The sequence below is a fragment of the Balaenoptera acutorostrata genome, chromosome 11 (assembly GCF_949987535.1).
Source record: "Balaenoptera acutorostrata chromosome 11, mBalAcu1.1, whole genome shotgun sequence".
Taxonomy (NCBI): domain Eukaryota; kingdom Metazoa; phylum Chordata; class Mammalia; order Artiodactyla; family Balaenopteridae; genus Balaenoptera; species Balaenoptera acutorostrata.
This window is the reverse complement of record NC_080074.1, coordinates 3,279,597-3,293,457: the sequence shown is the minus strand read 5'-3', so window position 1 is coordinate 3,293,457 and position 13,861 is coordinate 3,279,597. Positions and strand designations below refer to the sequence as shown.

Here is a 13,861-nt window from a genome sequence, read left to right as displayed (position 1 = left end):
ACCACCCGCAGCGAGGTGCTTTCGGTCTCCGCGTCGCCTCGCCCTCGGGTTAGGACCATTATCCTGCCACTTCGCGCAGCAGGAGAACCCTGGGCCGAACACCAGGCCTAAGAAGCCTGCAGGAAAAAGGACTACCCATCCGCTTCCTCCGCGGCACCGCCCCTTAGACGCCTTTTAGTGACGTCAGGCCCCGCCGCGTCCGTCACGTGCGCCTGGGTCGGAGGCGGGACTTCCGGCCGCGCGGAGGCACAACTTCCGGAGGGAGGCGGAAGAGCCTCTCGGCTCTACCCTCCGGAATCCCGGGACCAGTGAGGGGCCACCCGGGGTACCGGAAAGGGCCGCCGGGGCGGGTTGGCCGCCCTCGGGGTGTCGGGGCTGCGGGTCTGAGGGATAAGGAGAGGCCATGGCCAGCGACGGGGCCAGGAAGCAGTTCTGGAAGCGCAGCAACACCAAGGTCCCGGGCAGGTGGGTGTGACGGGGACCCGGGTCGGGGTCAGAGGTCAGAGGTCAGCTGGGCGCTTCGGCCCGCTGGGCTGCGGTGGAGTCGGGGTCTGGGGAGGGGTGACCTGGGCTCTGAGGAGACCTCTCGGGGTGTCCTGGGGGTCGGATCGTGGGGTCTGGGAGGTGACAGTGGTTGCACGTAGGAGCGAGGCCAGAAAGGAGGAGGAGGAGCTGCCGGCAGGCTTGTCCCGAGACCGGCAGGGTCTCTTCTGCGAAACTCCTCGGCCCCCTGGGGAAGCTGCAAGGAACCCACTCGGCTCCAGCCGCGAGGAGTTGGTGGAGTGAGGAGAGTGGCCGGGGCAGTCTGCGCCCGCCCGCGAGCTCGGTTTCTGCAGGGGGCGTGGTGGTTTTGACCCGCTTGATTGGCGTTCTCGTCTCTCCTGTGGGCTGCTGCTTTTGCCCTGGGCGAGGAAGAATACTTGAGGCTCCCTGTGGATTTCCGTGTTCCCACTTTCTGGCCTCAAAGCCAACTCCTGTCTTGAGTCAGCAACAGGAAGCAAATTTTTTTTTTTTTTTTTTTTTTTTTTAGTTAAGTGCCTGCAGCGACCTGGGTGCACCCTGGAAGCTGTACAACTCCAAAGTCCTCCTCTGATTGATGTGTCACCCAGCCCAGCCAGGGCCCTAGGAAACATGGGAGACGTGACGGGCAAAACGCCTAGGATAAAATCAGCTGCTGGTGAAAATAGATTAGAGATAAACTACAAGATTTCTACACACTGTTCAGTTTGGAAACTAAAGTCTGAGATACTGAAAATTAAGAATTGTGGTCTTAACTCCAAGTAGAACCATTCATAAGCACAGTTTATTCGTAAGTGTTGCATAGTAAACACTATTGTTTGAGTGATAGAATTGTAAACTTTGGAATGCACTGTGTCGAGTCAGAAAGGTTTAATTTTCAGAATGGTCTGGGAGTTAGCAGTATGAGTTCCTGACTGCTCAGAAAAGCGACTTTGGAGGGGGTCACTGAAGTTGGCCAGGCACCCTATTTTACTCCAGAGGACTGTGGGGTTTTTTTCCTTTAAATTTATTTATTTATTTGTTTATATTTTATTTTCGGCTGTGTTGAGTCTTCGTTGCTGCGCACAGCCTTTCTCTAGTAGCGGTGAGAGGGGGCTTCTCTTCGTTGTGGTGTGTCGCTTCTCATTGCGGTGGCTTCTCTTGTTGTGGAGCACGGGCTCTAGGCGTGCGCGCTTTAGGAGTTGTGGCACGCGGGCTCAGTAGTTGTGGCTCGTGGGCTCTAGAGTGCAGGCTCAGCAGTTGTGGCGCACGGGTTTAGTTGCTCCTCAGCATGTGTGATCTTCCTGGGCCAGGACTCGAACCCGTGTTCCCAGCATTGGCAGGTGGATTCTTAGCCACTGTGCCACCAGGGAAGTCCTTAGGACTGTGCTTGATTGAAGAACAATAAGAGGTTTCATCAAAACCAATGTCAGGGTCCAGGATGATGTGAAAATCCTGGAATAGCAGAGAATAGGAGGTCCTAGCAGTGACAGGAACACATGCTCTAGAACACAGACTCCAAGGAAAGGAGCCACGTGGCAGTAGAACTTTTGTGTGTTGTTTTTAGGTCTTGAGACTTTGGTTCCTCCTCCGTCTAAATAGATTCTGATTCTTAACAACCAGCTGAGGTGTGAGAATAATCGAGCTCCTGTGTGTAGTTATAATGGTGAATAAACCTTTGGATTGATGACCATGTCTCTTGGGTATTTGTCCTTGTATTGGGTTCAGTAGTGCCCCCCCCCCCCGCCCCAATTCAGGTCCTCGGACCCTGTGAATGTGACCATATTTGGAAATAGGGTATTTGCAGATGGAATCAAGTTAAAATGAGAAATGAGGTCACACTGGATTAGAGTGAGCTCTAGTCCAGTGACTGGCGTCCTTATAAGAAGAAGGAAATTTGCACACAGAGAGACAGACACAGGGAAGATGGCATGTGAAGATGGAGACAGACTGGAGTGATGCCTTTACAAACCAAGGCAGGCTGAGGATTCGTGGCAGCCAGTAGGAGCTAGGAGAGGCAGGGAAGGATCCTCTCCTAGAGCCTTCAGAGAGAGCATGGCCCTGCCGACACCTTGACTTTGGACTTGTAGCCTCCAGCACTGTGACAGGATAAATTTCTGTTGTCTTAAGCCGCTAAGTTTGTGGTACTTTGTTGTGACAGCCACAGGAAAATAATACTGTCCTGAACTTTCTTCTGTGAAATCCTGCATTCCCAAAGACAGCCTTGCTTTTCCCTTGGACTCCGATGCTGTGCCGTGCCTTAGGCGTTTTTGAGGGCAGCTCCCGTGTGATAGTCCCAGACTTGGAGTGGAGTCTTGGAGGCCTCCTGGAGGCTGTCACTGCAGAGGGCAGGGCGAGGAGGAGAGGTCGGCTCGCCCGGAAAGGCCTGCACAGCCGCTGCGTGCCCCTCGCCTCCTGTGGCCTCGTCTCTGGCAGTGCTGCTGTTTCAGGCGACAGGAGGAGTTGCAAAGGTGTGCCCGTTTCCCTGTCAGTAGATGACCTCCCTGTGGTGACCACTGGCCGCATACCTGGTCTTTACCTACCCAAGCTCGGTGCTGTCAGATCCTAGCTGGCTTCCAGCGGTCGTGCCAGCTCTTTTTTTTTTTTTTTTTTTTTAATTTTTATTTATTATTTATTTATTATGTTTATTTTTGGCTGTGTTGGGTCTTCGTTTCTGTGCGAGGGCTTTCTCCAGTTGCGGCGAGTGGGGGCCACTCTTCATCGCGGTGCGCGGGCCTCTCACTATCGCGGCCTCTCTTGTTGCAGAGCACAGGCTCCAGACGCGCAGGCTCAGTAGTTGTGGCTCACGGGCCCAGTTGCTCCGCGGCATGTGGGATCTTCCCAGACCAGGGCTCGAACCCGTGTCCCCTGCATTGGCAGGCTGATTCCCAACCACTGCACCACCAGGGAAGCCCCATGCCAGCTCTTTTGAGTGGTTCCTGTGATTAACTTTTTTTGAGTGTGGGCCTCAACCCCGAGAAACTCAAAGGAGGAAGAATACACCCACCACAAAATATGGAACTGGTAAAGGCTCTTTTGTATAGCACAATCCTTTATAATTAGTAATTCCTTAGTAATAATTCCTATGACAGTAGTGGCTGCTATTCATCGAGCACTTACTATTTGCCAGGTGCTATTCCTGGCGCTCTGCAAGTGTTCGTGTCTCTGGTGTTTTAGAATTTACAAAACACACTCTGTCCTCCAAGCACACTCTGACACTCAGTGAGGTAGGCTGGTTTAAAGCCCCTTGGTTGTTTTCCCCGAAATGCCATGCTGAGAAGCTTAAGTGTTTTTGCATGATGTCTAAGGCCCTTTATAACCTGAGCCCGCTCAATTCTTTAGCCCCATCTCCCGCCCCTCGTTGCTTTGAGCTTTGCCTTCATTGGTGCTGATCCTTGCTGTAGGATCCTTGCTGTACCTGCTGTGTGATGCCTCTGTCAGTTTCATGCTTTCATAGCTGACCAGAATGTTCTTTTCCTCCCTTCCCTCTCCTTTGCCTGGCTTTTTATTTTTCTTATTTATTTATTAATTTTTTGGCCTCGCTGTGTGGCATGTGGGATCTTAGTTCCCCGACCAGGGATGGAACCCGTGCCCCTGCATTGTGAGCGCGGAGTCTTAACCACTGGACCTCCAGGGAAGTCCCTGCTGGGCTTACTTTTGAAAGATTTTTAAGAACTCGCCTCCAGTGTACCTCCTGGTCAGGGCTGGCCTGTTTTCATGCAGTCTGGACTAAAGTACCCCTTTGTGCGTCACACTCAGTGTTGGAAAGTGCTTGTTTTCTTCACCAGACGGAGAGCTCTGCGTGTTTAGGGAGCGTGCCTTACTCATCTTTGCATTGTTACTGCCAAATCAATAAGTGGTGGTTGATCCGAACTGTTTTCCAGATTAACCTGGAGAGACTGAGTGATTTGGCCAAGGGCTTACACTGCACGAGGTGGTGTTGTTGGTAGATCCCCCTATTCTGTGCACACCCTGGTCCTTAGATTATGTATTTGGCTGATGCTTCCTTAGAAACTTCTTCTCTGGATGAGGCAGAATGTGTGATATGGTGGAAAGACGTCTGACTGGGAATTGGGTGGTCCAGGTTTTAGCCATCATTTTCTGTTAATCTCTCTGTGACCTTCACCTTCCTCATATTGCCCCCAGGGCCATCAGTTTCTGCATGTATAACCTAGGGAGTTGCTTTAGACCTAAGTGGTTGTGACCTACAGGAGGATATTTGCTTGGCCTAACCCTGTTCTCTTAGACGAGAAGAAGAGAGGCCTCTTGGATCAGTTTTGAGAGTCTGATAATTTATTTATTCAGCAAATATTTATTTAACCCAGATTATGTGCCAGTAATGGTTCCAGGTGCTAGAGATGCATCACTGAACAAAACAGACCAAAATCTGTGCTCTCACAGAGCTAACAGCAGAGTGGGAGAGGCAGAGAATAACTTAAGTTTTTGTTTTTTGTTTTTGGTTGCACCTCACGGGTTGTGGGATCTTAGTCCTCGACCAGGGATCAGACCAGGGCCCTTGGCAGTGAAAGCACTGAGTCCTAATCACTGGACCACCAGGGAATCCCTCGAGAATAACTAAGTAGAGAGTTAACTGTCAGAGGTGATGACTGCTATCAAAACAGAGCAGGGAAGCGGGATAGATCTTTCGGGGGCAGGTGCCGTGGGGAGAGTGTCATGGTGATAAGGTGACCAGGTAAGCTCTAACAGAGCAGGTGACATTTGAGCAAGATTTGCAGCAGGTGAGGGAACAGGCCTCCTGGGTGGCCGGGAAAGAGTCGTCCAGGCAGAGGGCTGAGCTCTTGCAAAGGCCCTGGTTCGGGGGCGATGCTGGTGTGTCTGAGGAGAAGCCCGGGGGGCCGGTGTGACCACTGCTGAGGGGGGGAGAGACTTGTGGGGCACGAGGCCTGAAAGGTGGGAGTGGTGGGCCTCATGGTCCCAGGAAAGACAGGGCCTCCCAGTCTTTTCTTCCGAGTGAAGGGAGAGCCTTTGGAGGATTATGGCAGCGGCATGCCCTGCCTTTGGTTTAGCAGGATTCCTTTGGCTGCCCTGTTGTAGGTAGACTGGGGGGCCGAGAGGGCCAGGGCGGAAGCAGGGAGACCAGTTAGGAGGCTTTGCGAACATCCAGGTGAGAGGCGGTGGTGGTTTGATAAGAATCAGGAAGTTGATGATAGGAATCAGAAAAGGTTCAGCCTCTGACTCTCTGGGCCTGTTCTTTCGTGGGCCATTGACTTGCTTGGCTCCCACGGGGCTGTGGCTTTCTGCAGTTGCACTTAGCATTCTTGCTACACTTAACTTTAAATGCCAAGATGAAATCATAGCACACTGGGTGGGAGAACGCAGGCAGCCTTTCAGCGTGGATCTGATGCTTGCTATTTTAGCACGGCTCTGCCTGGCAGTGTGCTCTGCTGACAGCAGGGTAGGCGGGCCGCTGGGGCAGGTGAAGGGTGACATTTGTAAGTGCGGTGGCAGCAAGAAAGGCCGGGACTGAATATGGCAGGGCCATGGGTGCTCGGGTAGACGTGGGGCAGAAGACCATTCGCGGTGTGCTGGCCCCGGCAGCTTTCAGCGCACAGCTGTCAACGGCCACGAGGTGGCCCTGAGCAAGGGGGACGCTCAGCTCAGCTGTCGTCTCCGCAGGCCACCGTCAGTCGTCAGCTGCAGGAGAGGAGCGTGGCGGGGCACGGTTCATTCAGAAAATACTGGAGCACCTTCAGTGCGCCAGGTACCACGCGGAATGCCGAGCAGGGGCGTGGGCCTCGGGGTCCTCAGGCCGAAGGAGACAGTGAACACCTGATACACAAGCAGTCTGCAGGCTCCCACGGCCGCAGCCTGGTGATGGGGGCAGAACAGCGGAGCCCCGCGTCCGTAGAATGCCACGTTCCCCCCCCGCCCCCAGAGGAGGTCTCGCCTAGGCTGGGACCCGGGGCTGGAGCAGGGGCCAGCCTGCCACGCAGAGGTGTGGGTCGGGGTCGGGGTCGGAGCTCTCCGCAGGGAGACCCTGAGGAGGAAGTGAGGAGGGGTGCGCGGGGCCCAGAGCACGCAGGGCTTCCAGGCCCTGGAGAAGATCTGGGTCTTGGTCCCGAGAGCCATGAGGAAGCACTTCATCCTGTTCCTCCGCCTCGAAGAGAGGGTGAGAGGAAGTGGGCACGGGAAGTGGGGACCAGGGCAGCGGCTGTGGGCGGGGGGAGTGGACAGGTTCAGGGCCCGGGCTGCGGTGGGCCTCGAAGGGGTCACTGATGGGCGGGGTGTTGGGGGTTGAGCTGACCCCCAGGGTTCTGGCCTGAGGGGTGGGGTCCCCCCCGAGATGTCCACGTCCTCATCCTCAGAGCTTGTGACGTGTCAGTTCCACGGCAAAGGGGAATTACGTTGCAGATGGAATTAAGGTTGCCCGTCAGCTGCCCCTGAGATGGAGAGGTTGCCCTGGATTATCTGGTGGGCCCAGCACAGTCACATCAGCTCTTAAAAGTATCAGAGATTGGACACAGGTGGCTCTGTCTGATCTGCGCTTGCTGGCTTTGAAGATGGAGGACGGGGCCCCGAGCCAGGGCACCTGTGGCCTCTAGGAGCGGGGAGCAGCCTGTGCTTTTGGTCAGCAGGAAGATGGGGACCTTGGTTCTGCACCTGCTAGAAACTGAATTCTGCCAGCGACCCGGATGAGCAGGAAATGGATTCTCCCCAGGACCGCCTCCAGAATGGATGCAGCGGGCCGACCCCTGGACTTTAGCCTGGGAGATCCATGCCGGACCTCTGACCTCCAGAGTGTTAAGATGATGGGTGGGAATGTTTGAAGGCAGTAAGTTTGTTACAGCGGCTGCAGGAAAGCAGAGCCCTGCGGGGGAGGTGGAGGGGCAGGGAAGCGTGCCCGAGGGCCTTCGGGTGGGGAAGGGGTTCTGCACTTGAACGTGGGCCGGTACCTCGGCCAGTCTTCACGGGTGGGCTGGGCCCTCACTGGTGAGCTCTGCAAAGTCGGAGGGGTCTTCTCTGTTCCGTGTCCTCTCGGGTCCAGGGGCCAAGTGGAGGCTGTGCCTCTCTTTCCTCAGAAGTTCTGAGCTGCTACCCCACCTGCTCTCCTGTCTTGTGTGTTTATAGACCTGGCTTGTTTTCTTGGTGGTGCTTCCGGAGTGGCTGTTTGGGGTGTCTCTTTATTCCTAGTTTTCCCTGTCATGAGGAGCCCAGGAGTCCGTGCTCTGGCAGTGACTTTGTGTTTTGTGTGTGGGGCATCGGTCTGGTTGCCACCCGTGCGTGGAGATGGTCTTGCTGTGCTGAGCACCGTGGAAGCATCTGAGGGTGGGGTTTGGCTAAATACATAGTTTGTTTTACTTGTTTGCTTTCCAGTGGTCATGTTTCATGTTATGAAACACCTTTTATTTTGTCTGGAAACATTTTGAAAAAATAAATTTAAAATGAAATCATTTTTTTCCCCTCTTAAATGTTTATCTAATGTTGCAAATCTGGACTCTTTTGGGTTAATTTTAGATGAGGACAAAAATGACTTAAAAAAAAATCCTTGATGATTTTGGATTTGTTCTGTTTTTTTAAAATTTAGTAAAATGAGAGCTGGAGGAGGTGTTTCACCCCCCTGAGTCCTGTGAAGGCAGGAGCAGAGGTTGGGGGTGGGAATGAACAGAACAGGCGCTGGGAGCCCTCGCCTCCGTTTTTCTGTTCCCACTGGAGTGGCCCCGCCTGGCCCGCGTACAGCTAGGACAAGGGCAGCGGCTCGGTGACCTGGGGCCAGGGCGTGACACCCGCCCCCGCCGGGCCTTCTTTGGAAGCTCCACCATCTCCCACTCCTGGGCTTATCCGCTCCTCAGTGGAACGCATGCAGCGTGAGGACTGGCCCGTGCGGGCCCTCTGGGTGCAGCGGGGGTCCCGGCCTTGGAGGGGCTGGGCTGCACGTGGGGGATGCCTCCGTGCTCGGCCCGGGGAGGCAGACACAACCGACCGCCTGGTTCTCCCTCCGGAGGATTCCGGGGAGAGTGGCTGTGAACCATATCCGCGGGCAGGTGTTGGCTCTGCGCCCCAGGCGGGAGGTGGAGCCGTGGACGGAGATGGTGCTGGTGCTGGCCTTGCAGTGACACCGCATACCTGCGCCTGCTTATTGAGCACCTCCCTTGTTTCGGGCTCTTGACACACAGGTTCGGGCCAGCAGCAGCGGGAATGCTGAGGGGTCCTTTACAGACTTCACAGGCTGCAGCTGAGCTGGCGGTGGGCCTGGCCCGGGGCGGGGGGTGGGACCCGGTTCCTTGTACACGGACTTCCTCTTTCCGGGTTCTCCAGGGGTGAGAGGGGCAGCTTCTAGGTTCACCCAGACGTCCCCCCCCTCACAGAGAGGCAGAGGGTCAGGAGGCCCAGAGGGGACGCGGCAGCCTGGGTTCTTCCCATTTCTGGGCTCCGTGCTACAGGGCACTTCTGTTTTGAGTGTCCCTGGTCCTTTTGTTCCCTCATTCTGATGCTGTTTCCTCTTTTGGGGGGATTCACGTGGAAATCCCAGCCTGAGTGCTGAAGGTGGCAAAGGCGCATGTAGCTGTCGGGGAGTTGAGTTGCTTAGAATGGTTACGGGTTCTCTTACTGGGGTTAGGAGGGCTCAGGGCTGAAGCTGCTGTTAGTGTTACTAGCGCAGCTGGGCAGGGGGCCCTGCGGGTGCAGACCCCGCGGCAGCCCTCGCCCGTCTGCTGCGCTCCGCCCGAGGCCCCTCGGTGAGCGGTGAGCGAGCTGGCTTTGAACTCAAGCATGTGGGCGGAGGGCAGAGCCCTTTCCCTCCGCCGCCCTGTGCGTTTCTGGGCTCCTGACCGCATTAGCGCTCTGTTCCCCGTGGTCCATCCTCCCGGGGTCTGGAGTTCACCGGCACTGCCAGGGTGTTCCGGCCCGGGCATGGCCCTCCGTCTTCCTTCTCACCCGGGCTGCACACTCGAGCTTGGCCCGTGCTGCCGGGGCCAGACGGTGACACAGTTCTCAGATGTGCCTCGGGCCGCTCTCGCCCTGCTCCCTCACACAGCTCGCTGCAGGGTTTGCCGTGCGCCTTCTTTCCGTGAGCGTTTCTACTAGCCTCAAAGACAGGATGCCCTTGCTGGCGCTCAGGCTCACACGCAGCGAGACAAGCGATGTTCGATGCCTGTCTTCCGGGTGGGCTCCTGACCCTCGGCCGAAAGCCCTCGGCGGGGTCCGGGCTTGTCACAGGGCATGGGCACGGTGCGCGTGGAGAGGCGGGGCAGAGGACGGGGTCTTGGAGAGGGGAGGGGTCCCTCGGCGTCACGGGACCTCGGAGGCGGGAGGCAGCCCCTAGGGGGCGCTCAGCACCTGCCTCTCTTGTCACGTACGCGTGTTTGCAGGTGGCGAGGCCAGCCGGTTGGGTGGGAAGCAGAAGGGGTCTGGCCTTGCCATTACAGAATGCAGGAGGAGGAGAGTGCGGGAGACCTCCCGGCCCCCCAGTCTTCACCGCACTGTATCCCTCCCGCCGTCTAGGGCGTGGGGATTGTCTTACGGGGCCGGTTACCGTCCTGGGGTGGCTAGTGCTACGGGTTAGTCTCAGACAGACCGGCGCTGCCGCCTCCTGCACCCCGTTTTGATTCCTTTAGAATTACTCCCTAGCTTGGGTTAGTTTCCTGTGCCAAAGCCAGTCATGGAGCCATTACTGCATTTTATGTCCCAGCCGCACGTGGGCTCATCAGCCACCATGACTGTAAGTGGCTCTGACAGGGCCCGGCAGGCTGGGACGCTGGGGGCTCCTCAGAGGGTGTTGCCTAGTTACGCCCACTTATGAGGGGATGTGCTCTAGTCTTTGGAACTTAACTCCTTCAGGTTTAAAATGCTTAATCATTCAAGTATTCGTGTAGTAAAGAAGGGAGCACTGAACTGATGAGAACCTACTGTACAGCACAGGGAACTCTACTCAGTGCTTTGTGGTGACCTAAATGGGAAGGAAATCCAAAAAAGAGTGGAGATATATATATGTATACATATAACGGATTCACTTTGCTGTACAGCAGAAGCTAATACAACATTGTAAAGCAACTATATGCCAATAAAAAGTAAAAAAAAAAAAAAGGGAGCACTGAATGTAGCAACAAGTATCTTGGGTTTTGGGATCGCTGTTCTTGGAGATTAAGTCACGGAAGGAGTGAGTGATGGGGTCAGGAGGAGAGGGACGCTGGGGACAGCGGGTGGGTTTCAGGTGTCACAGACGGCCCAGGGAGAGAGCCAGGAGGCTGCCAGGGGCTGCACGAGGCGGCCCGCGCCTGTCGTGTTGTACTTGCGTGACTGCAGAGGGTCGCGTCCTGTCTGGGGTGGTGGGTGTGAGGCATGGCAGTGGGGGCAAAGCTGATTTTTGCGACAGGCCCGTTAACGTGAGGTGGTGATTTGTGGCCGAGAGCCAGCAGCAGCTCGGCCTGGAGGCCGCTGTTTGAGTGTTTACTGGAGGTGCCCAGTAACGCCAGGAGAGAGCGCGGTTTCGCGTGAACTGGGAAGAAGGCGGGGTGGCACCCTGGGCTTCGGGACGCACGGAGGAGTCTGAGGAGCATCCAGATAGGCTGGCAGGAACTGGGAGAGGAGAAGCGGCTCAGTGCGGTGAGCCTGGGGCGAAGTCGACAGGAGAGGGGCCGGGGTGAGAAGCAGCAAGGAGGGGAGAGCTGGGGAAATGGGACCCAGTGACGGCCGACTGCCGGGCTGGCGGGGGTGGACTTTTCCATGTTAATTTCAAAAGACACCCCCCCCCCCCCCCCCCCCCCCCCCCCCCCCCCGTATTCATACATTGTGCTTTTATGGAGATGTAATTGACGTATTATGTTACTTTCAGGTGTGCAACCTAAGGATTCGCTCTATGTACGTAGTGCGGAATGATCACAGGAAGTGTAGTTAACGTCCATCCCCACACAGTCACACGCTTGTTCCTCGTGATGAGAACTTGTAAGATTCCAAGCAACCTTCGCATCTGCAGGGCAGTGTTATTGACTTCAGTCACCATGCTGTGCGTTACATCCCCAGGACTTACTTACCTTGTTAGTGGAAGTGTGTGCCTGTGGACCCCTTCACCCATTTCGCACCCTGCCCCACCTCTGGCAGCCGCCAGTCTGTTCTCTGGGTCTGTGAGCTCCCACGTTGCTTTTTTCTTCTAACTGAAGTAGAGTTGATTTATAGTATTATATTCCACACATTGCTTTTTCCATGTGAGGGGGAAGTTTATTGTCAACATCCTCACTTCTAAGACCTGTCTGAAGAGCCATCTGTGAAGCAGCTTGCTGATTGGATCAGTAATTGCCCGTCTCCACTGGCTCCTGGGCCCCCAAGGAGTGTGACAGGAGACAAGCTCCAGGCCCTCTTACAGGGAGCTCGTGGCCCGGTGGGGAGAGCTCAGTAGGTGGCTGAGAGCTTGGGGGACGGGGCGAGCGTCACTGCCAGGTGGCGTAGCGTGGGTGTTGACGGTGGGACAGCCCCGGAGCCCCTTTGCTCAGGGTCCTGTAGGGCCACGTGTGTCTGCACTTGACTCTGTGGGCGGGACCATTTCAGATGATGCCGTGGGCGGGAGGAATGGTGGCATTGTTTACCGTTGTAATAATGGCGTTTTGTACATTTTCCTCCAGAGTCCTCTAAAGTTAATTTCCTTGGAAAACTTACCCCTTCTGAACATATTTTATAAACCTGGGGAGCATCACTGTGGTTAGAACACGCCTGATGGTAAATCAGTTGCTAATTTAGTTCATCTTTCAGAAAACTACTGGAGACATTGAGTGATGACTCTGCTTGGAGAGGTTGATGGGCTGTAAACTGAGTTACTACATGATTTGCCTGTTTACTTCATGTGTCTGAAGTACAGGGAGGCAGTTAATCGTAAAGGTGGCCGTATAATTTTTCATTTATTTTATGATGCTTAGGACACCGCAGCTTGGATGTATTTCTTTTACTTTTATCTCCTCTCACTCTTTGCCGTTTCATTCATTGTTATTTTCACTCACTGCTCTTTAACCTTTAATGAAAAAAAAAAAAAAAAAGCTCTTCTGGTGTTGTCCCATCAGTCTTTGTTTCAGAGCCAGGGCCTTGGTGTAGGTGGTCCAAGTTCAGACCAGAAAGAAGTTCTCTGGGATACACAGGAGAGAATCACCTTATTGTCACACCCAGAGGCCTTGCGACATTGGGCTCTCCTTCCTCCTGCCTTCTTGGCTTCTGCTCTGTAACTTAGGCTCATTCCCTGCTTCCTCCTCCCACTTCAGTGCCTACCTGTATCCTAATGACTCTCCACCACGGCGGGAGCAACATCCCTGGCATCTTCGCAGCGCCAGCGTCAGGCCGGCCCTGGAGCAGGTGCTCAGCCAGGGTGTGCCGAGTGACTCTAGTGGGGCAGCCTCGGGGTCCTCTGTGACTGGCTGAGATGTCACTGATTCGTGGTGCTCTCGGTGAAGGCCACGCCCCAGAGCTTGGCTGTCCACAAGTAGGCCCTCAGACAGACAGTCTTTGACTCTGAGTTTTTAAAAAGCTTTCCTGGGGGGCTTCCCTGGTGGCACAGTGGTTAAGAATCCACCTGCCAATGCAGGCGACACGGGTTCGAGCCCTGGTCCGGGAAGATCCCACATGCCACGGAGCAACTAAGCCCATGCGCCACAACTCCTGAGCCTGTGTGCCACAACTGTTGAAGCCCACGCGCCTAGAACCCGTGCTCTGAAACAAGAGAAACCACGCAATGAGGAGCCTGCGCACCGCAAGGAAGAGTAGTCCCCGCTCGCTGCAACTAGAGAAAGCCCGCACATAGCAACGAAGACACAACACAACCAAATATTAAAAAAAAAAAAAAAATTCCTGGGGACTTCCCTGGCGGTCCAGTGGTTAAGACTCCACGCGTCCACTGCAGGAGGCATGGGTTTGATCCCTGGTCGGGGAACTAAGATCCCGCATGCCGTGTGGCACGACTGAAAAAAAAAGCTTTCCTGACTGGTGTTGTAAAGGCAGCCTGGATAGAACCTGGAAGAGATGGCGTTGGTCCCCGGGGCCCATCTCTTTCTTTCGGGCGTTCCTGTATCTGCCCAGTGTCTCCAGTCTATCTTCATGTTGGGACCCTGTCCTCCTAGGAGCGTTCTTCCCGGTTCTCTCTTTAAACCTTAGCTTTGCCCGTTCTTTGTCATCTTTCTTTCCCTTACCAGTGGGGGCGTTTTCTGTGCCTTCTGCAGAAGAGGTGACCTTTATGGGAACTCGGGGCTCTCGTGGGAGGCACTTCTAGTTGGGGGCCGCTTCGGGGCACATTGTGGGCATCTCTCTGCCTGTTCCTTCCTGACCCGTCCTGTGCTGTCCTTTGTCTGGACCCAACCCTCTCACCGAGCTGGGAGCCTCTGTTTCATCGCAGTGTTGGAAGCTGTGACGCCTTGTTAGTTCTGTCATT

General features: G+C 55.1%; 1 protein-coding gene across 4 annotated transcripts in view; it reads left to right on the top strand.

Annotated features, from left to right (window-relative positions):
- The first annotated feature begins 254 nt into the window (after positions 1-254).
- The window catches only part of TBC1D22A (TBC1 domain family member 22A), a 316,566-nt gene continuing 302,959 nt past the window's right edge, over positions 255-13,861 (top strand). For all 4 annotated transcript variants that reach the window (XM_057557200.1, XM_057557199.1, XM_057557201.1 and 1 more), the window contains exon 1: positions 255-465. In XM_057557200.1, the coding sequence (XP_057413183.1) occupies positions 404-465 (62 nt within the window). In that variant the 5' untranslated portion in view covers positions 255-403. The remainder of the gene's footprint in view (positions 466-13,861) is intronic.